The sequence below is a fragment of the Neopsephotus bourkii genome, unplaced genomic scaffold (assembly GCF_033783945.1).
Source record: "Neopsephotus bourkii isolate Nb327-2 ecotype Australia unplaced genomic scaffold, CSIRO-AGI_Nbou_v1 NB_1189, whole genome shotgun sequence".
NCBI classification, from domain to species: domain Eukaryota; kingdom Metazoa; phylum Chordata; class Aves; order Psittaciformes; family Psittacidae; genus Neopsephotus; species Neopsephotus bourkii.
In genome coordinates, this window is record NW_026901674.1 from 4,210,171 (window position 1) to 4,233,583 (window position 23,413).

The 23,413-nt window shown below is 37.8% G+C and overlaps 1 protein-coding gene across 3 annotated transcripts; it reads left to right on the top strand.

Moving 5' to 3' along the window:
- Positions 1–147: 147 nt before the first annotated feature.
- Positions 148–16,838, top strand: FAM204A (family with sequence similarity 204 member A). Of its 3 annotated transcripts, XM_061364226.1 has the most exons (8): positions 148–163; positions 703–978; positions 2,060–2,150; positions 2,784–2,817; positions 3,366–3,468; positions 5,169–5,258; positions 15,856–15,962; positions 16,312–16,838. In XM_061364226.1, exons 2-8 carry the CDS (start codon positions 739–741, stop codon positions 16,361–16,363), a joined length of 717 nt encoding a protein of 238 aa, XP_061220210.1. In that variant the 5' UTR covers positions 148–163; positions 703–738; the 3' UTR covers positions 16,364–16,838. The 3 variants fall into 3 exon arrangements, with proteins under 3 accessions (XP_061220210.1, XP_061220211.1, XP_061220208.1); XM_061364227.1 differs by lacking the exons at positions 148–163; positions 15,856–15,962; positions 16,312–16,838 and adding exons at positions 389–542; positions 6,011–6,105; XM_061364224.1 differs by lacking the exon at positions 148–163 and having other exon boundaries at positions 676–978.
- Positions 16,839–23,413: the final 6,575 nt, after the last annotated feature.

Consider the following 23,413-nt stretch of genomic DNA (forward strand, 5'->3'; position numbering starts at 1 on the left):
AGCCCGGCCGAGCCACCCCGTCAGCCACACAGCCGCCTTCCCTCCCTGGTTGCCATGGCGCCCTGAGAGGCCGGGCCCACGGCAGCAACGCGCCCGTTGATTGGCTGCGGGACAGAGTCCAACCGGCGGGTGTGGTGCTTGGCTGTGTCAAGATGGCTGCCAGGTAAACACGGCTGGGGAAGGTCCGTGTTGGTGCTGTTGGGTGGCGGGGGTCCAGAGGTGCCGTTTGTGCTTTCCTAACGCCGTTTACGGCGGTGTTTGGCTGTGTTTGCTGCTTTCGCCTCCTCGGCCCGCTGCCTTCCGCAGCGGACTCTGCTCTTCGTCCTTCCCTCGGGGCCGGCGGAGCGCACCCGCACCCGTACCCGGCCAGGCGAGGGGAGGCGGTGGTTGTGTCTGGGGAAGGGTGGGACGTGCGCTCAGCCGCCCGTGGAGAGAGGCAGGAGGCGTTTGCTGCTACAGCGCCCTTAAGTAGAAAGCAGCCGTAAGCAAGTGCGAGGTGATAAAACTGAAGAACAAGAAATCCCCCGTTTCTGTCTGAAATAGTAAGTAGAAGCTTTGTAGGTGCCTGTCTCAAATGTCTGATGTTACTTCTCTCAAGAGACTATATTTGTGATTATGTATTTTGCTGTTTCTTTATTCTACAGGCTGTTGATGTTTCTGTCTTGGAACGGGTAACCTGATGTAACATTGATGTCTTTGCAGTGACCTGAAGTGGCTTGGGCTTGTTTAAGCTGGGAGATGTGGAGTGGACTATTGCCTCCAGGATTGAATGAAAGCGATGTTGACTTAAGTTCTGATGATGGAGATGGTTCCTTCTCGAAGGAAGATGGGAAAGATGCTGGAGGAGTTCAGGTTCCTGAATTGCAAGAGAATGGACCTGAAAGTAATGCCACCAGGGAGCCCATTGTGATATCTGCAATACCTGAAGAAAATGAATCTCAGCCATGCCCTTCTGGAATTTCTTTACATACATGGAATGTGGGTATTGTTACAGGTCTCCAGTTATCCAGAGTATGAATGCACCACACTCAAAGATGAATGGCTAATTTTTAAATTCAGATAACTCTGTGGTGAATATTGAATATCCAAACTTGAAATGAAATAGAAAGTGATCAAAATGCAGTTGCCATAATATATCTTATTAGATTGTTTCAGGCAAGGTGAGCAGGAATTTACATAGGAAGTGACTGTAACTTCTTTTTTTTCCCTTCCCCTAGTGCAGTGGTGACTGGTGGCACAGCAGGAAGATGTTTGGATAACTGTAAAGACTTGTGTTTTGGGAGCATATGGGCTTAGAGCTTCTTTGTAGCTGCTTTCTACATCAGTAGAAAGGATTTGGAGCTCAGTATGTCAGCCACTGCACTGGTGATATGTATCTGAAGTACAGATGTGCCCCCCTGCTTTCTGTAGGGGTTAGTTGCAGGCATTCAGACTCACAGTTGATTATAATCCCTCGATTTTCCTGTTGCATGTAAAGACTGAAAAAGTGAGTGTAAACAAAGTGATCTGTGGTTTAGGGTTTTTGAGTCAGAATGAGAATTGGGAAAAACTACTTACTCTTCTCTATCCTCTGTGTAGGAGGAAATATGTACATGGAATTTCAATCCATGTAGATAGCTAGCTGTGCAAGGACTAGGCTGTCAGTAATGCTTGGAATCCAACTACCAGGTAGGCAATAACTACATGGAATAGCTCAAGAGCATGCAACCAGCGTAGCTGTATTCAGTGTCACGTCCCAGGAGAAAGCTGTCAAGTTAGAATAGTCCTGGGATGTAGAAAGAGGTGAGGAAAGAGCCAGTTCTTGTTTAATGCCATCAGAGCTGGATGTTCTCAATTGATAATGCAATGGTATGATACTATATACATCTATAGTGTGTGTATATATATATATATATATATATATATAAAAGGTATGTAATATATATACATAGGTGTAACAAGGTCCTGTGGATAAATAAGATATTAGGACAACATTTCTCAGCATATCATGTAATATTTTCTTTTTCTAAAAAAGGAAAATAAATTAAAAAATAATCATTTGCCTTTCTTAATCCTGTAGAAATTTCTGGAGCTCCAGAAGAAAAGCCATGAAATGAAAACCCAATCGAAACAGGAAAGCAAAGGCCGGAAAAGAAAGCGCCGCAGAAAAGGTGTTTTATATAATTGCAGAATTTATTTCCACACAGTGGAATTAGTAATAAATACTTTAGAAGTGGGATTCGCTGGCTTGAGGGGGATGTTGTTTTTGTTTGGGTGTTCTGTGGTTGGGTTTCTGATGTGTTTGGCTTTTTCACAGCGGAGGGGAAGGGAAGAGTTGTGGGGTTTGGGGTTTCTCTTGTATGTTTTTTTTTTTATTCTTATCAAGATTTGAATGCTTGAGTTCATGTTTTATAGTTATTACCCAGGATTTTGTTTTTCAGTTGTATAAATCACTTGTAGGACTAGGTTGTGAGTTGCTAATTAAAGTTCAAGTCATGTACTCGTCGCCTTCTTAACAAGAAGATAAAACTTGCTCAGTTAATACTGATTTATAATGGTTAAGTGTATTTCAGTAATTCTATAGAACATGCTTTGTGTATTCTGGTTAAAATGTCTTCACAGGTACTGTAGGACTTTCTTTGTATGAAAAGTCTTGCAGTAAGTGGTTTAAAACCACGTGATCATTGGGTAAAAATCCTCGTGTCAGTCTTTCAAATAAAACGTGACTAAGTAGAGTTCTGTAGTTCATTGGATACTGTAGTGTATTCCTGTGTAATGTTGGATTTTATTCTTTCTCTTCCTAGGAAAACAGAAACAGAGCGATGAAGCAACTAAGAGGTAAAACTGGTCAGTGTGATTATTTGAGGTCTCATTTTCATATTGGGCAAAGCTTGTAAAACAGCTTGTCCACATGCATGACCATAGCTTTGAACGTCGTGTGAAATGTCAGCTGCAGTTGTTCACTGTCTTTGTTGGGCAGGCTGAATGTGATAGCAGTGATTGCTTGATTTGAAAAATCTACACAAATGTGCTGAATGTAGCCTAAAATAGACTTAATGTTATTCCAAAATATGTTTTGCATGTAATAACATACAAGCTCCTCTTCAGCCTGTTCCATCTCCTCGGCAGGCATAGGCTTATGGTTGGACTCAATTATCTTAAAGGTCTTTTCCAGCCCAAATGATTCTTGAGTCTATAAGCTTGCTGTTAAGATTCTGGAATTAAGAAGGGAAGGAATAATTAATTTCACTTCTGTTAGAAACTGTGAATGGGTGAAAAGAGCATGTCTGCCAGGTGGAAGAGTTTCTTTTAGCATTTAAAAGAATATTACAAACTGTGGAAAGGGAACTGATAATATTAATGACTTCTTGTGTCTTTGTTTTTAGTAGCCAACAGCTGGCAAATGAAGGGAAATGGAAAGAACTTACACAATACTTTGGAATCAATGATAGATTTGAATCACCTGTGGATAGCAGGGCTCCCCAAAAGGTGACTGTTATACAAAATCAATGTCAGCTTGTACTTCACAGTTAAAGAAGTCGGCCTTAATAGAGTTAGGAGGAAAACTGAGACTCTTTAAAAGTGAGTAAATGATAAAGTTACGCTGAGGAAGGATAATTTTGTGCACATTTTGAAGTTAATTTCCTTTTAGATATTACATGAATTGTACTTGAATAGAGTAGCTGCTGTGCTTCCTGTCTGGTTCTGTTGTCTGTTATCATGAGACACAAAACACTTCACATGCATTGTTTGAATTTTTGTTTTCTTTGGTTTTAATCATATTTTAACTTCAAAATCTGTCACCTAAATCCTTTAGTTGACAACATGGGCTATAGGAATTAGAGAGCCAAACCTACTGTACAATTTTAGTAGATTTATAACCCATTATGTTCATGAATGCTATTGTGTAACCAGTCATAATTTGAAATAACTGGTACAACACAATGAGCAAATTGAGAAATGCATCACATTGTGAGTTCATTGTAGCTCTGTTCTGTACTTCTAGTAAAGGCCTGTGTAAGTTCTATGACATGAAATGTTCAGTGAGTCTCCTGCATGATTATTCTGTTTTTCATTTGCCTCAAGTAAGTTTCTGCATGCAAGTCAGGAGACATTGTTTGCTTCTGCCTGAGTTCTTGCTCTTAGTGGGTATTTAGTTGTCCTTAAACTGCTTAGGATAGACCTAGAATGAGGCCCAAACTGTTAAAAAGCAGATGTTCTTCATGAAAGTCCAGAGATTTAATCACTAGTGGAATGTATGTGTCATTAATTTCAGGAAAGATACCTAACAGAATTGGCTGTCACTGCAAGTTGGGCTGTCACTCCAGTTGGGCACTTTACCACCTGAGTAATTCAAGTGCAGTGTTTGCAGATCACTTTTTCTTAAGAACTGATTGCTTTTTTGCTTTCATCTTTTAAAAACAGTGTATGTACCAAAACTGTCAAAAATGTTTTCTTCAGCATCACTAAGATTTAAAACCAGTGAGGCTGTAAAGTCTCTTATGAGAGAGAGTTTTCTGTGATGGTCAGAAGCTGGTGCCTCCTTCTATGCTACCCTTCTGTACGCAGAAGTTTCCAACTATAATTTCCAGTAAATACTTACTTTTTATTGTTACATTACTTGTAAATGTTGTTGTAAAACAAGTTCTATTGATCACAAAGATCATTTTGTCATTTTCAGAGGTTAAATTCTGAAGCTTTTTCATTGTTTTCTATAGGACTGCTAGAATTCTTAATTTATTAGCACAGCAGAGTGGCACCGTGCCAGAACTCAGTTTTTGGATCAAGATAAGATCTGAGAACTGTAACGATACAGTGGTAATTGCCATTCTTCGTGTTACCTGACACATATATTTCACATTATGTTTAGAAAGCTCCAGGGATGGAAGAGATAAGCCAGATCTTCAGATGAAATTTTATTGTGACAGGCATAAACTAGTCCGTGTAATTTTTTTAACCTACAGTATTATCCTGCACATAAGGTGGAACTAATGCAATGATTTGTGCTCAGGCGGCCTTTCAGTGAATTCTTAATTATACTGTCCTTTACAATACATAGACAAAGTGATTTGTGTTACATAGAAATTACAGGTTTATGCAGTGTCTTAAAGAATCTTAGAAAAGAAAGATGCCCCCTTTAAATGTGTTATTTCTTTTTGTCCTAAAAAGATTTACTTTTCTTTTTCTAGTCTGGCCTTGAACTTAGCATAGAGAAGTCTGTGGCTGAAGGTGACATTGATAAGGCTGAGGAGCTGAGTGATAGATTAGCTGCTCGTGAGGTAAGTGGGCGATTAACAAAAGCTCTGAGAAAACATTTAGTTTTTGCAGAAAATGTCATAACTAAAATAGCACTGAAGATGGTTTGGGGCATCTTTCCTGTTTCTTAAGCAGATTTCTGTCAGTGATTGAAGGATTTGCTGCTGATCTAGTAATGCTTGGATACCCTGTAGTTATGAATTAGAACTGAAAATACAACCATGAACAATCCCAAGTAACCTTGCTTTAAAGCCTTCATGCTGACTCTGAGTCAGAGGAGTCAGTCACTAGTCATCTATATTGAACTTTAGATTTTTCTGCATGTTGCAAGCCAAGAAAACAGCAGTAAGATGTTCTTGTCCTGTCTGTTCATTGTGCCTTAGTTTTCAACTCGCATTCCCTCTTCAATAAGCTTCGGAAGCCTGAAGAAAGGTAGAGATGTAGCTTAGAGCAAGATGTGCCCAAATAAGGATGAATACACCCAAACTTGTACACCAGTGCTTTTTTCCATTATGTTCAAGAGCTTCAGTTGATGTCTGGAATAATGCTGAAGAATGGGAATAGGTGGATGTCAAACATTGCTGTAGCCTTAGAACAATGCTTATCGAATGAATGGATATTTTTTTCTCCTTGTCACCATTTTTAGTAATGTAAATGCCTCTCTAAAAAAAGAAGTGAGAAACTCTTATTTTTTCACAATGTTGTCTTGTTGGTTGGTGTGTCTGAGTAGTTCTGTGGAGGCTTTGCTGCTCGTTGCTGTTCTATTTGTGCACAGGGGAGAAAATGCAAAGGAAGAAAATTAGGATAAAAAGATGTTTGCAATTGTTTTGAAGCCAGCTGAGAAAATAATAAGTAAGAGCTATTTGAGAGGAGTGGAGTAAGTCATCTGATTGATATAAATCATAAATATTCTAGATTGATATTAGAAATTAATTATGTAATACTTGCTTTCATTCCTCTGTCTTGCATGTTCTTTCACACAGAGGTAATGGAAGTGTTCTGTCCACTAAATATACACTAGCAAAATTCAGAGTTATTGGAAAAGGATTAAGAAGGGAAAGACAAATTCTGAACACTTTCATTCTCACACGAATACTTAAAATATTTCCTAATTACAGGGTTTTAAGCTAAGCTTTAATGTAAGATTGCAGATTTAAATCTTTTTAATACAATATAATCCAATATTGTGATGGCTTTAAAAACAGATGTATTATGAAATGAGAAATACAGTTCTTTAGGTTCCTTAACTAAGGTTAGCTAAAACTGTTCCTTGGTAGTGTTCTTTCACAATCATTAAACTCCTGTATTTAGTCACTCCAGGCAGTTTCCAGTGACTAGACTCTTATCTGCCTTTCACCAATGATCACAAAACTTCAATCCTCAAAGATAACAGCTATTGACAGTGATAGGAATGTGTCCTAATTTTCCCTTTAATTTGGACCAGCTTCTCACTGTGAGCTATATTACTTTTCATGCATACGACATGAAAAACACTTGCAGTTCCCCTTCACAAATGTCATTATCCCATCTAAAGTGGTTAGAGTATCATAATCAATAAAACATACTGAGGTTCTAGTGCAAATTGTTTGACTATAAAAACAAATTAATGTAAAAAGTTTTAAGGTTTTGTAATATTTATGATAAACTGTTAATCTGTTTTTTGTAGCCATGGGATTGTACAACATCTAGCATATCCCAGGTGCTACTGCAATGTATTATTATTTGTGGAACATTAGCTCCAAATTGTTGACTTTCAAATATTAGCATGTTGTAATTCTGAAAACAAAATGCTTGAAACATTATTAGCATTCACAGCCTTGACTTGGTTTTGGTTAAGTGGGTTTATCTGAATAAATAGTATGTTGAAAGAAGGAAAACTCAAATGACTGTGGCTTGATCTCATGAGGAGCTCTGTTGAGGCAGAATCCTTGTGGATTCACTGGGGTTCTTTACTGTTGTAAAGACGTGCAGCATTACCCACTGCAAGATTCATTTTCCTTTGTGGTTTTTGCGAAGCTGTATTTTCTTTTAATTGACCCTTTAAAATACTTTTTGTTCTAAGGACCTCATTCTGACAGTGTCTAGTTCTGGTTCAGTGCAGTGCTATAGAAAAGGATTTCATTATGGGAGATGTTAGTTCAAAAATCACTGTATTTGTATAGGAGTACAATTAATGAAATACTCCTTTCATATTGAGGAGGAAAGTAGGGATTATATCAATACTGTGCAAGTTAAATGTCCCTTTTAAAACTCATTTTATGCCATACTTCTAAGAAGTGAGTTTATTTTTAAAGTATGTGGCTATTTGTATGCCTCTAACTTCCAAATGCAACACAACGCTGAGAGCGGGTCAGGCGTGGAGCCACACTATGACTATTGAAGTACACCACTTCTGAAGCCTAGAGAAATAAGTGGACGAATTATTGTTCCTTTATCTCACCATCATCTTTTTATGTATAGTTTTCATTTTTCTTGAGCAGTGTTGCAGGGTTCGGGGGCAGGGAGTGTGTGAGAAGGAGCTGCCTTCTGTTTGGGGTGCAGCCCCCCTCGCAGCCATGTGGAGAATGTTCAGTGGGTAGGTGTTCTTTTTGAAATCAGGTGTATGGGGTTTTAATCGGCACCATTTTCTTTTGCAAGAAGCAGTGACTGGAACCTGCTGATAAAGCTCTTGCTTTGAGGCACAGATCCCAGAGTTCTTAAAGCCGTTTCCTGCCTTAATAAGTGAAACTAATTTTTGATGTATAACATTTATAAGCCTGTGAAACTGATAGGGCAGCTTCAGTATTTAGAAAAAAAAAAGAAGCCAAAAAAATAAACAGATGATGAGAATAGGCAGTAAAAACATGTCCTAAAAAGCAAAGGAATGCCAAAATGATGCTGTCAATGTGCTATCACTATGACACAGTGAGAAAAGGTTTTTAGAAATCAGATTCCTTGAAAATCAGTGATGATTTAGGCAATATGCATAATCACCATCTGTGAGTGGATGACTGAAATTTACATCCTAAAAACCTAAATGATACTGCCTCAGGGCTTGGGGTATTTTGGTTTCCGTGTGGTACTTGTTGCAGGTTCTTTAAGGAAAATGTTGTTGTACTGCTGGAAATGAGGCTTTGGGCAATGTATTATTTGTTGCTTGCTTCTGGTTTGGTGAATGTTCACAAGTTTAGATCAATACTTAATCTAGTAGTGTTCAAGTTTTTTAGACTGAGAGAAATTAGAACTTGGATACATTATGCATGAGGGTCTTTATTTACTAGTGACTGCATGTGTGGTTTCATATGTAGCTTTTGAGACTAGCTAAAAATGTGTTGCCCCTCTTTTATTGGCAGTTTAATTTTTGTTAAAATTAATTGTTCTTATGTGATGATGAAGAGTCTGATCTCTTGGCAGATCTCCCTATGAAGTATTGCCTCTCCTTGTCTCCTGTTGCCATCCTGGTTTCTGGTCTAGAAGAGTGATTGCAGTTGTTTGGGAGCTACCAGGGTAGCAGATGTCTAACCATAGCATCCTTGGATATCCCCCTAGCCTGTTCTCTTGTGGGGTGTTCTGTTGCACTCGGAGTTCTAGTGATCCTGAAATTCTTGGTTGCATTATTTTTTATATGGGAGAAATTCTTCCTGAAAGAATAGGGGCAGGTCTACATTATATTGTCTAGAGTAATTTAGGCCCTCAGTAGGTCTGCTTCTGTACCCAGACTGCTTCTAGAACTCATTCTGGCTTGAGCATCTGGGTGCTGTGATGCAGTTACAGTGTATGAGGCCACCAGCACTGCTTTGAATTTGTGTGGAGCATCCACATAATGCAGGTGGGTTACACTGCTTAATCTGAATTCACTGTGGGTTTTTAAATGCACTTAGACTGCATTATTTCATTAATACCTACAACATAGTACTGGTAGTATTAAATAACTAACAGTTAATTGCAATGTGCATGGTATTATATGAACAGTTAGGGTTTATTATTGTAACTGAGTTGTTGTCTTTGTTATAACATTCCAGGGCTTTCAGCAAGGCAGTCTCCTTCATTTAAAGTTCTGCTGTTCAAGTGTAGAATGGCATACATCAAGCTAGTGTTTGAACACTGTATTTCATTTAATGATGACTTGTTTAGCCTGAGAGATGCCAGTAGAAGTGTTGATATTAATGTAGGAGTTACAACGAGCGTTGTTAAGAGAACGAAGTTTATGTGGACACTTAGCTGGGCTGAGATAAAATGGTTAATTTGGTCATGATTTAGGGTGAGGTAGTTGATATTTAATGGCAGCAGGTACTTGGATATGTACCTGGGAACAGACACTTGGAATTATATCAACTTTTCTAATGCTTTTGAAAAACCTTTTTTGGAATAACATCTTGAAATGGACTTTAATTTTTCCTGCTGTGCTTGTGGGAATCTGCCTAGACTTTTGGTGATAAAATTAGAGCAATGTGTGCATAGTGGCAGTGTTTATCCTTTTGAGTAAGGGCTGTATGAGGAGATAGTTGGTAATTTCACTTTGCCATAACTCGGTTTCCAGTTGGAGTGATATTTCTGAAAGTTCTTTTCCTAATAAAACAATATTATTTTAAAGATCTGCCTCCCAAGTGTATAAACCTACAAAATATTTTCCAAGCTTTTCTTCCCCCTAGAGAAATAATTTTTCATAGTGCTTTTGTACTCTAATCGCTTTGTGGTGTCTCAAGCAGCAGAATGCAGATTTCTTATGTCTCTAATATTCTGAGAACTAATCTGGCTAAACCTCAAACTTTGCACTTGCTTGTGGGTTGTGTGAACTGCCTGGTAGGTAGGTGCCACATTGTCTAAGAGCACATTAGCCCGAGGACTGTAACTTGAACGTGATAAAATAATCTTGACCATATTAGATTTGCTGTCAAAAAGAACTTCTGAAATATTTTGTAATTTAGTGTGCTAAATTACTGGAGTAGTTGTCAGGCTCTAAATAGCGCACACTTCTTGACAGCACTGTTCTAAGTGCTTAGCTTCATGGCTTCTGGCATTTTGGTGAAAGACTTCTTAAAAAGCTGCAATTTATGGGGAAACATTGGTATTGTGATCAAGTGTAAATGAAAGATCTGCATTGTAATTGATGGAATGAATTGGCTATTTACTAGGGTATCATTCTCATGTTGCAGCAAGATCAGTCCTGCTACTGTCTTCAAAATTTGTTTCATCAGTTTTGACCATTTTCTCATGATCGAATTAGTATCTGGTATCTATGAGTAACTTCCAGCCATATAATTTAGAATGGGAAGTACACGAGCAAGGTTGTGTGTGATGACCATTGAGAACCATTCTGGAAGCTGCTTTCCATTAGAAAATCTGGATAGGATATGGTAGATCATGAGGGTGTACACACGTTACTGTTTCAGATGGGCAGATTATAGTGCTCAATGCTCTTCTAGTGGTAAAATAGAACTTCTGAATTCTGTGCTGTGTTCACAGTTCATTGTAGTGCTTTGAGGTACCTGAAGAGATTGATGCAGTTTTATAGGGTATGTAACCAAGCACCCATTAACTTGGAAGTCTTGCTGTTGAGGGACCTGGGGTAAAAAAAAGAAGAGTTTCTTCTTTTTATTTCTGAGGGATTTTCCTTCTAACATTGAGTGGAGGTGCTTCCAAATCTCTCTCTTCATTGAGGTGGTTTTCTTTTAACCTTTGGAACACGGCAGGGTTATCACCTAGAATTCCATTCTTCTGCTCCCTTAATTATGTATATCTTTGCCTTAACAAACCTTAAAAAAAGATTTCAGATGTTACAAGTCTAATTAAAGAGACAGACAAAGCACAGTTTATACTGTAGATTTTTTCTGCAGTTCAATTAATCAGCATGTTTTCTCTTTTAATTAAAACCATTTTAGTAAATTAAAGCCCACAGCAAAACACATATATAATTTGTTTGTAATTAGCTCTTAATTGGTGGTAGTTGAAGCTTAGCACCCTTGGTTTCTTTCTTCATGATTGCCATTTTATTAGCAGCCAGTCATTAATTAATCTTTTTTTCTAATTAGCTTATAAAACTGTTGATGGCACATTATTGTAAATGTGATTTTAAGTTCAAAGCTTGTTAATAAGCTTTCTTACTTAGAAGAACAGAGATAAAGAAATTGCTGAAAACAGTACTACAGTTCTTTTTTTAAAACTGCCTTTGTTATAAGGGGGCTGTGTAAAGCATCTAACAGCTTATAGTTAATTTTTTTTTAATGCTGGGTTTTCTCATGAATGGAAGAAGTTACTTGCATTTAAATGTTTAAATCTAGCACAGGGTTTACTGTTAGAACAGTGCTCTGTCCTTGCTCCATTACTGTGTCATCCAAATATCATTTGGTGGTGTAATACACAGCATAAAAATACAACAGAGATATTACAGAGTATTTTACAGTGGAAGTTGAGCATGCCATTGAAAGGGGACAATTTTCACTGCAAAATCCACTTGGTATTCTTGTTTGCTTTATATATTTTATATACGTCAGCAATGGATAACATTCCATAACATAAAAGGAGAAAATCATTGCTAGAGGCAAGCCTGAAATAGCCAGATTCATATTTGATGAGAAACTGTAACACTGTATTAAAAGGCTGTTTGGCTTCTCTGGTATGATCATAGGATATTTCAGGAGCTGTTTCAATATAGATGTTTTGTTGGAGCTTCTGTAGGTTTAGCATTTTGTGCCTTTTACCTAAATATTTCTGGAGCAGTTCTTGATCTGTTGTCTCATTGCTTGTATCATTCAACATTTACTTGCACAGTTTATCTTAATGAGAATTCCTTCATTGATGCTATTTAGTGTGAAATGTCTTGATTTTCAAGGAAGTTTTCTGGAAGTTCCAGTAGGTTCTGTTGCAACTTAATAAAAATGTTTACTCTTTTGCCTGAACTTTACATCCTATTTCAACTTCAGCCATTTCTTTGGTTAAGAGTGTTTTATGATGCTGTGCAAGAAACACTAGAAAGGGATAGCTGACAAGGAAAAAATTAAAAATTGGATAAAAAGTAAATGAATAATGTCATATTACTAAAAAGATGAGAGGCTAATTTGTGCCGACTTTTTGCTAATTTTGTTCAAGCCTCAAAATGAGGAGCTGTCACCCGTTCTGTGTAGCACTGATGACAGTGCCAATGATCCATGAAATAAGCTGCCGCTGGCTTTGTTCTGATAAGAATGAACAAATCTGCACAATGTACGGCTCCCAGAATCTCATTTTCATACTTGCATGCAGGCTAAAAGAAATAAGCTGTTTGCAGGCTTGATTAATCAGACATTTGAGGGTTTTTTGTCTCTTTGATCTCTTTCGTCTCCTAGGTAACTTGCTTGACATTAATGTTGAGCTTGAGTAAAGACAATCAGGAATTGTAGACCAAACTGATATAAAAATTAAAGACCTTAACACTTTAAGTACTCCAGTAATGGTTCCGCTTTACTTCAGAAAACATCTGTTTTCATTTAATTAAAGAACAAAAGAGAATGGCATAAATATTTTTCATCGAGACCTGTTATTCCATAAAAAGTTAAAGTATGATAATTGGTATTTTTAAATAAATGTCTTGAAACTCTTCAAAAAGAAGCCAAGCTTCAGAAATGCGTTGCAAGGTAACAATTTCAGACAAGGGCAAAATTCTCCTTTATGCTACATTAAACATCTAGAGGAAGATATTTGACATGATTATTGGTCAACTTCAGAATGGAAGGGTCTTTGCCCTGTAGGAACTAAGTTGTTTTTGTTAAGTTTGCCTTAAAAATACATAGATGTACATATATATTGTGTTACAGGGATGAACCATTCTATCAGCTTTACTACCCAATATGATTTACACACTTTAAACCTGTAAAATTGAAAGGAATTTAGAGGAAAAAAAATGTCGCAGTGCGTTTGCTTGAGGTTATGCAGACGCTTTTACAAATCTTCCAAGTGGCTGTAAAGATGAATGCCTCAAGGGTCTAGCCAGGGCCCTGCTTTTCCAACCAGCTAAAGCCCTTATCTTAAATCCAAGCAAAGTACCATTAATCTTTTTGAAAGACCTTTTATGGCTTTTAATATATCCCAAATTAGAACATTTTACACCCTTGGTTCCTGAAATATGGTGATAAAAAGCCTTTAGAGCTTAATTTTCCTTACTGCGTGCTCTGACCAATTTGCAGTTCTTTGTGATAATGTTTAGACACCTTAATTAAAATGCAGCAAAATATTGGATGTTCTATATGGAAAATGCTGATACTTTGACTACACAAGAAATTGTTGTATATATTTTTATTCATGCTTTCTTACTTCTTTTAAGATTGTATTTTATTGAGTTATCTGATGACCTGAAATGTTTGGGGTTTTTTTTAATGTAAAACCCATTGACCAAGCTTTTATGGTTTTCTTTGTGGAAAGGGAGGGAAGGAGGATGTATGTCTGGGTGTGGGTGGGAGCAGAAGACGTTTAATCTGACTAGAATGGTTGTGTGTGTTTATATGCAACATATTTGACTCTGTGTAGCCTAGAAATTACAATGTTAATGACGCAAAATACTTCTCTTTTTACTTCCATATACACTACAGAGGATCTTATTATCCCTTTTTTCTTCCCCTTTTCAAAGATGGAAGAATTCATTCTGTCTTCCAAGAAATACAGATCAAAATATTTTTCTGCAGCACTTGTGTACACCTCACATGTATATTTGTATGTTTCTAAGGTTCAATATGCCATTAGAATATATTTTAAGGAGCTGCTGTTATTCATTATATAGTAAGAGTTAATATTCAAGTGTGTGAGGAGGTAAGATACCGTTCAGAAATAGTCATGGCTGTGCTGATCAACTGACTTCAGCCATTAGATTGCTCTGGCAAGGTTTTAAGGCAATAATTGTCCTGTTTCAATTAAAAAGTCAGCATTTCTTGAATTTCTTTTTTTACGTGAGTTTTCTTCAGCATTTTTATACCACAAGCATTAAAGTTAATAGCTGTCCTTAAATATTGAGTGACAATGCAAATAGGAGAATGTTCTCCTGGTCTCTGACGTGAGATTTGCACTTCAGATGTTGGCATTGAATTACTGATTATATAAAATGTTAATGCTCAGAGGACAAATGATGTAGCTAACAATATAGAAGTTTTGAAATGTCGGGTTACATGAATTATTTTGTGCATCGAGGTGATTCCATAGGTACATATTTATGATCTTATGTAGATGAAAACCTTTAGCTTTACTTATTTTGCACATTTTGCTTTTAAAATGTTATGCCTGTGTTGCCAGTGTTTGGAGCCTCAAACAACGCACAGACTGATGTTGTGCTTAGTGCCTATGCACATGTAGGCTCTCAAAGCCTTCTGCAGAAAGGCTACTTTGGACCATAAGGTAGAATAGCTTATAGTGGTGCTCGTTTGTTTTGCTTTGTTTACAAAATAATCTCCTCCCTACATGGTAGATGTTTGATGGGAGACTTGTAACAGATGTGCCAGTGCATCTACAAGCAAAGATGTATTCATCTTGCCTGAATAAAATGTCTCAGTAAATGAGAATTGCTTGCATAGATGCCTACAGACTATTTGAAGTATATTACCATTAATAATGGAACTCTCATCAAAGTGTTAAGGAGTGTCCTTTCACTCTCCCATGCCTTTCTTGTTTGATGCTTCTGTGATGTTTTGGAGAAATGGAAAAGATCCAGTCAGAAGCTATTGGCTAACTCCAGGAGGCTTTGGAGTGGGTAGAAAGAAAAACCTGTTTGTCCACATCAGTTTGGAGCACCTCTGGCTAAATGAATTGCTTGTTTGTCTTGGAGAAAAGTGGTAACTTTTGAGTCAAATTCTTCTATAAGTCATAATTTAGTGGCAGATAATGTCAAGTCATGGCAGCAATCACAAAACATAACAACAATGAACAAGTTATGAATGCTGCTTAAAGAAAATAAGGTCAGAGTTTACAGTATCTTCTTGATCTCTTTGCTTTGTTCTGTTTTTTCCTCCATGACATTCACTTAAGTGAACTTAAATCTCACAGTGTGAGTAAGTTTATGAAAGCAAAGTAGTATTCACCTACAGCCTGTTAGGACCTTAATTGAAAGGCATGCATATTATCACACTAATAATCTGAAAGCTGGTAACATGAAGACAAAGTGCTAGATGTACTCTAAGGACGCTGCTGCATTTACTTCCTGGACAGACCAATTAAAACATAACCACTGGCACTACTGGAAAATGTATGGTAGTAGCAGTTCTTCTGTATAAAACTGTCTGTTTGGGTGTTTTTCATATTGGTATGACCTGATGCTTTTGTTGGCACAGCTGAGGTTACAGACTGGTCTTAATAATGGAGATTGTGTGTGTATGTGTATATATTTATTTAAAAACAAACAAAAGGATCTAGTCGGCTATTGCCCTTTGCTTTTATTCTTGAAAATGAAGGATTTGGTGAAAAGGATTGCTTGCTCCAGGATCCCGTTCCTATGTATTTCTTTCCAGAGACATTCTTGCTCATCTGATCTAGTAGCACAGCATCAGCCTAATGTTTGAAAGATATTAAAATGTCTATTGACTTTTGAGGAACAGTATCAGACCAAGTAATTTGTGAGGCTTAAATTTCACATGAGCTATTTGGATCCATTCAATTTTCCTTTGTTCCCTTTTTATATCTTAGCTTGGTGTGAAAATTGCCAAAGCTGTTGCTTGCCGCAACTTTGTAAAAGCCAAGCAAGAAGCAGAGGCTGCCCAAGAAGCTCAAAAGAAAAAGAAGCTTGCTTGGGGGTAAGTTATTTGAGTATGGAATTAAACATGTGTGGTTTCATTGGCACTACGTATATACAATACAATCTCAGTTAAATGTTTTCTTAGTTGAAATAGGCTTGTGCTAATCTTATTTGTTTAGTTTAACCTTGCTGGGGGTTTTTATGTTGGGTTTGTGTCTTTTTTAGCAGTATATCAGACTTAATTCTGGGAAAGCCTCTATTCTTAATGTGTTGGTTATATGGCTACATTTGCCTTCATGTCTTTGTAATTGCATTAAAAATAAGGTTTTGTTTTTGTTGTTGTTGGGATGAGTACCAGAAATGTGCATACTCAAGATTCCTAATGTGGGTTTTGTGCTCTATTTCAGATTTGAAGCCAAGAAAAGATGGGAGACAAAGAGCAACATGGGATACATGTAATCCATCCTGTTTTCCTCAGGACTTAAATACCTGTTTTTACTTGAATCTTTGTGGGCAACTTCTTAAATCTAAACACAAAAGGAACCCCAAAACGAACCCAAACATATCAAATTCCTTGTGTTTCTCTTAATACTGTTAGACTGCAGCATCTTTTTTATTTTGTCTTATAATGCTGTAAAATATTGTCTAGACACCAGTGCTATGTTAAATAAAGTATTTTTCTCCAATATATGAAAATTTAAGATTAGGCATTGCAGAATGCATTTGGAGTCTCATAGAGAATTCTGAAGATGGAGTAAAATACTTGGTCCAAGTATTTTATGTGGTCTGTGCTGCACTGCAGTTGTAATGCTTGCGTGTAGGGAGTGGGATAAGCTTTCCTGCTGAGATTATACAAACTTAATGCAGTAAGTGCTACGTTTCTGATTGCTTGAAAGTGTGTGTTTGTACCACTAAATACAGAATAGCAAAACCATCCTACCTGTGTAAAACCATTATTATTTATGCATTTATAGGCATAGTAAATATCAGGAAAAAAAATGGCTGCAAAAGTCCATCCTCTCTACTGGAAAGATGCTACTATTTGTCATGTGTTGGTGCCATGTTCTTCAGTATATTTCAAATTCTCATTTTCCTTTCCTTCCCAAGAAATCAGGTTTTCAAAGTCAGTTCCTTTTAGCAGATAAATTACAGAAATACTTACCTTGAAAGATAGCTGAAGTATGTTGTGCACTAACTGCACTCAAGAAACAAAGGCAAGTTTTACTCCAAGTCCAAATTTTACAGATCAATGAGGATTTGAATGTTTATGTTATAATCTCATTACAAGAATTGATGATGTTTCTTTCAAATTGTTCTGAGTGAATAGTAAGAACACATTCAGAACTAACAACTTTTCTTCCTGTAGCTCTTGCGTGTGTGTTTAGTCACCACAATGCCTGAATGGAATTGGTAATGTAAATGTCAGTTATTGTTAACCAAGATTAATATGTTTCAGGCCAAAGGTATGGTATTAGTGTAATGGTGATTTACTACAGAAGTACTTGAGGCTAAAACAACGTGCCAACAAATAGCAATTTGAAGTTTTATGGCACCAGTTCGAAGAGTTTGGGTTTGCAGTCCTACACGGAATAGTGCATTTTTGTTCATTACCCCTCAGGATGTTTGATTCTTTTTCTCTTTTAGCACAATGTCGTATTTCTTTCACAAAGATGAGAGTTTGCAATATGGTAATCTGCAGTTAGCTGTAATCGGTTACAGTGACAGAGTTGAATACAATTGCCAGGATTGTAAATCAGGGGCTAAACAGGTTTCTGCAATATAACGTCATAAATCTCGCACTATGGTTTACAAACTACATCAGCCTTAGTAACTTTGGTGTGGAAGGAAGCAGTGGTATCTCATATTAAAATGATTTTAAAGGCAAATTGCATGTTTGCTTGCAGAAACAGATTATACCATGAACTTCATCAGGATTTTTCTCAGTTCCAAATATTCCTGTCCAAAACTTCCAAGCACTCTGTCCATAATTCCTGTTATTTTAAGCATCTTGTCAGGTGAGTGTTACAGTTGACCTTTCTGCTTGTTACATACTGAAAAGCAGAATGGTGCTGAGAATTTTGTGCTGAAAACAGCAGTATTTCATTAAGCGTTTAAAAGTAATGTATATTAAAGAGATGCTATATGTTTTTCATATTAGTTGCTCTTAATAGTAACTGTTAATCAAGTTGAAGATCTTATTGTAAGGATCAGTGCTGTTTGGTATGAAAATGTGCTTTAAAAGAAATCCAAACCTTCAGAAAACACCTACTGCATGAGAACTTGCTGTGTTGTATTTGTCACAGCAGTGCCTACACAGCCACCTGTCATATTTTTCACTTAACCAATTAGTTTTATGTTAGGCCATTAATAATGCAACTGTTCAGAAATCATGCAGAATGTAGGGGGCCTACAAGAAAGCTGGAGAGGGGCATTTTGTAAGAGTAGTGATAGGACAAGCAGGGAATGGATTTACCCTGCCAGAGGGGAGATTGAGATGAGCTCTTAGGCAAGAAGTTCTTCCCTATGAGGGTGCTGAGGCGCTGGCACAGGGTGCCCAGAGAAGCTGTGGCTGCCCCATCCCTGGCAGTGTTCAAGGCCAGGTTGGACACAGGGGCTTGGAGCAAGCTGCTCTAGTGGAAGGTGTCCCTGCCTGTGGCAGGGGTTGGAGCTGGATGAGCTTTAAGGTCCCTTCCAACCCAAACCAGTCTGGGATTGCATTGAGTTATTTGATTGGTGAATTAAAAAAATGATCATACACAAATATTTTGATCGACTTTAAGTGTTCACTTAGGATATTAGTAAATTCCTAGAATTATACTATATTTAAAAAAACCTGATCAGCAGGGAAAATACAAAAGTGTAATAAAGACATGAACATTTTAACAGACATCGCAAGCTACAGATCTGATTCTAACATGTCTTGCATTCCTGACTCTTGTAGTTTTGCTCTGTGCGATGAATTTTGCAAAGCAAGTAAAACTCTGCTCTGAGGCTTAACTTTTCCTGTTTAAGAGTGTTAAAACAATCCAAATGCTCATTGCAGTTAACTAAAACCTTTTTAATCAGCTTAAATATATAATCTCTTACACTGAACTAAATTTGAGATCCAATAATAATTCTTTCAGCAAATGAAAGGTTTGCACTGTCTTCCTCGTCTGTCTGAAGTTATGTATCTAGAGGAATATACTTGAATTATTAATTTCAGTACAAATCTGTTGTGAAGCCAAATAATTATTAAGAGTTCACTTGATGATATCTTGAGTTGGGCAACAGTTGAAAGGTATCCTTACCTAAGCAGCTTCCTACCCTCAGAAGCCTTGGAAAACATAAATGCCTGCACTGGTTTTGCCCAGTTTTTCCTCCACAATTTCATACCTTTTCCAACTGTAGTCATGGTACTCTTTTGGATATCCTGAGTAGTCTTGGGTCATTTGAGGAGAAATCATGCAGCTTCCCAATTGGGGTTCTTGGAGTAAACAGAAGAACTAACTTCGAAAAGGGGAATGTCTTCTCACAGCTGTCATACCTTGAACTGGTGCTGTATCTTGAGCTGCCTGGTCTGCCCAGAGGTAGCTTGTTTATGTGCTGAACTTTGCCAGTGAGGCCTCTTAACTAAGTTAAACTTAGTTTGCTTGGGTGCAAAAATGCAGTGAGGTGGTTGGATTGCTTTTGGTTTTACAGTGGACTTAGTTGATGTCAAGTTACTGGCTCTGTTCACAGTTGCGCTAAGCAGTGTGGGCTCTCCTAACTGTATACTTTTCACTCACATGGGTGTTGTACTCTTCCATTTATACTTCCATTTGGGGATAGTTTAGACTCCTGTTCTTGCAATTCTATTGTGTTCTTAGGCCTGCCTAGTCAAGAAATAGTTTATCAACTCCTAGGTAAAATACAGCCAGTTTGAAGTTTGACAACAGCATAGTAATACAATTACTTGTATTTCTTAAGACCACATTCCTGAGCTCCTAAACCAAAGAGTGGCTGCAGGGACAGTTTGATGGATAAAAACATATATATAGTTGTTAGAGTTTTAATAGTTTTTTGCCTGCAACCATAATCTGTATCATTATTTTTTTTAGTTTAATTCTGTTGGACAGGTTTCAAAGATAAATATGGTGTGTAATAAGCCTTTGCAACCTCTAATTTGTGAAGGAGTGTCTGTCCAGTTAATACTTGCTCATTGAAGCAAGGGGTTTTGAAATAGCTGAAGTACGAACTGTAATTACTGATGTCTGTTTCCTATTCACCTATGGCTTCTGGCATTTGATCAAAAAATGTAATGTATTGCTTAATCTCGGAGCATTCCCCACTTTCAGAAGTATTTACTTCAGGAGAATTGTACAGCAGTAAATGACCTCAGCAAAACCAGAGTAGATTTTGATTTGGCAGTGATCATATGTAGCTAATCCACCACCAAGCCTTTTTCCTGTTATTTTTTGCATGTTGGTAATTTAGGTATGTATTTGTAATGTTCCTCTAGTGCAAGCTTGAAGCATTTTAAGAAGTATTAAACATATTAATAATAGGGTGGGGTTTTTACTTCACAAATAAGGTGGCTAAAAAGAGGAGTATAAAGGTTGAGCAATTTACATGAGGGTAAACTGCAAGCTGGCAACAAAGTGGCAAATGGAATCTGCTGGCTTGTCTGCAGTTTGTCATAGCTGGAGATAACATGGAGAAAGAAGTCTTGAATGAATATGGGGCAGGTGCCTGAATCTTTGAAAGCCATTGGGAATCGGGTATCTCATTACCATCCATCCTGCTGAGCGGGTAAAAAAATGGGATATTAAAAGTTGTCATCTTGTTGAAAGTGCCTGCGTTGCTTTGGTCTGCCTCCAGCTGTGTTTATTATGCCATCAAATCTTGTCTTCCTGGTTTCCTTGAGACTGTGTAACAGAGTTGAGAGTTTTCTATTTCTTTTCTTCAAATCAGATCTTCAAATAACATTTTCTCCTGGTGAGTTAAACATACTAAGAAACAAACAGCCAACTTTCTGTCAAGTCTGCGCGTTTTGCAGGTGATAGTTCTTATTCTTTGTTTGTGTTCCTAAATATGATAGGCACCATCTGAGAAAGGAGAAAGCTGTTTGCAGTGCAAAGACAGCGTCATGCCAAGATGTTGGTTGAGTTCCAAATCACAGAAGCATGTCAGTTACTGAATCATCATCCTGACTTAAGTAATATGTTTATTTCTCTTGGAGTTTCCGTTACGCTGTCTGCTTGGCTCATACAGATGAAGAGACCAGGTCAACATAAAGTGACCATAGATTGAAATGGGGATTTGTGTATCTATGTTACGTATCTCAGTGAACTGGTCTTTCACAACTTTAACAGTGCAATTCATGTGATGTAAGAGAAAAGATAGATATGGAAATAAGGATTCTTACCCAAATGAGAACCAACTGCTTTCTGATAGCTGAAGGGGGAGTTTTGTTCATCTCTCTTGGCAGCCTATCTGAAACGGCCAATATACTCATATACCCCAAACAGCAAATGTAGGTATTGAGTACAATGTAATGCTGCTTGTGGAATCTCTCAGCTAGTTTAAGGCTTTCTGTGTAAAGAGATGGTTGCTGACTGTGCTGGATTTTCCTTAATACTGAAATGCTAGTTGGCCTTCTCTGGTAGAGACCGTTAATTCCACACTATTAGCCCCTGAATTTACCAGAACTGCTCAATGCGACAAGGAAGAATAATCTGCATCTTCTCTGATCACTGTGATCATTCTGCTGTGAGAAATCTTCACCATCTTCTGCACCCATGATGAAAAATCATCACATTCTTTTACGAACCGAAAAGATTCCCAACATAACCAGGGGGTGTTGAGTTTTGTGTTTTGTCTTGTTTTTACATTGGCTCCTTCTCTGTATAATTTGTAAAAGCACCTTTTCCGCAATTGTATTCAGAGTATGTCACCAGCTCTCCAAACTACACTCTCTGTAACAGCATAGGTTTCTAAGAAAGCCTTAAATAAAACCAGGTGTAATAGGCTAGTATAAACTGTAAACACCCAAAGAACATCGGAGGGTTGACGCATTGCATGATTCAGCCTCTAATTACCATCAAACAATGTAGAATGGAGCTTTTCTTTTTCCCAGAGTTAATGAAGAGAATGTTGATAGCAGCCTGCTAGCAAGAGCTGTTTTCTCTGTTATCTGCTGAAGGAGTACACAAGCTGCAAAGGGGGAGAGTCAGCCAGACGGGCATTTCCAATTTGAATACTTTTCTCTGTTTAGAAATATGTTTATAAAATGTCCTTCACTCTCACCACAGCAATGCCAGGGGCCTTTCCCATAGAAATACAGACATCACAGAATACTTTTTGTTAAGCATTATTTCCTTTGCTTCTCTTGCTATGGTGTTTTTGGCTGCCTATTCTAACAACAGTTTAAAGCAGGCTTTGCTTTATGTCACTTTAATTTTTAAAGAACGTCTCAGGGAAGGGATTTGGTTGCACTTTGTCAAGCAGCAGCAGGTTTTTCCAATCTCTATGGGGCTGCTGTTCCATGTCATACCTTTAGCAAGCGTTTTAAAGATCTGTGTCACATGCCAGGTGCTGGAGTGGACTGCGTGCCATCAGGGTCAGGGCTTCAGGTTGCCCATCTTGAAAGGGGTATTTGAGCAGTTGCTCTTTCCAGTCTTTTCTTCCTAAAGGTAAGTGTCTTACTTTTAAAGCAGTTCCTTTCAGTGATCCAATTTAGAGTGTCATTCCACAAATAGTTGTATAAGGCTAGTTGGGGTGGGGAGGTGGGAGCAAAAGGAAGGATGAAGTTCCAAGAGGAAGGAGGGGGAGAGGGAATAAACCTCTTATACCCATGTTACCTCAGGTCATCCTGTACTCAAGGGTCCTGTGCTGAGTTTCAGTCTGACTGGACTCCCACTGGAATCAACCCTCATTGATTTTGATGGCTGATGATAATGCTGGATGTTGTTGATGCTAAATACAGTAATAGAGTCAAAGCATAGAATTATTTGATGTAATTAATTTTCTTTCAAATTCATTCAAAAAGGCAATGCTCTAGGAATGTATTGCCAGTCTCTTTCATCATGCATGTGGCGCAATTCAGCCACAGATTAATCTCTGGGGATCGTATTCTGATGCTGTCAGTCGAGAAGAGCCTTTACTCCAGAACTGATAGTACTGTAACAAATAAGGGTGACAACGTTTGTACGAAAACCAGCAACTGAAGATGTGGACCTGCATTTGTGAAGGGGAATGATTATTAGCTCCTATTTCAGTGCTGTGTAGGGAAGGGTGGGTAAGTCTTTAAACTCTGAGGCAAGTGTTAGGTGGGGAAATGAAGCAGGGACTGCTGTGTTTGGTGCTGCTAAACATAATCTAGCACTTAAATACTGACACAGCCTGTATAGAAAGGGCTCTCCTACATGTTAACTGCCTTGCAGGTGCCTGAGCTCTGTTCTGCATTAATATTCATTAGTCCCAGCACCTGCATGTTGCCAGAGTTCTATCAGATATTTACAGCTCCTCAGAATGTGAAACCCAGTGGGT

What these genes read in the sequence shown, in the direction of transcription:
- FAM204A (XM_061364226.1), top strand. Translation starts at nt 739, where the DNA reads ATGTGGAGTGGACTATTGCCTCCAGGATTGAATGAAAGCGATGTTGAC. An exon ending in TTTCTTTACATACATGGAAT is followed by an intron (nt 979 to 2,059) that starts GTGGGTATTGTT and finishes TTAATCCTGTAG; the next exon opens with AAATTTCTGGAGCTCCAGAA. An exon ending in AGCGATGAAGCAACTAAGAG is followed by an intron (nt 2,818 to 3,365) that starts GTAAAACTGGTC and finishes CTTTGTTTTTAG; the next exon opens with TAGCCAACAGCTGGCAAATG.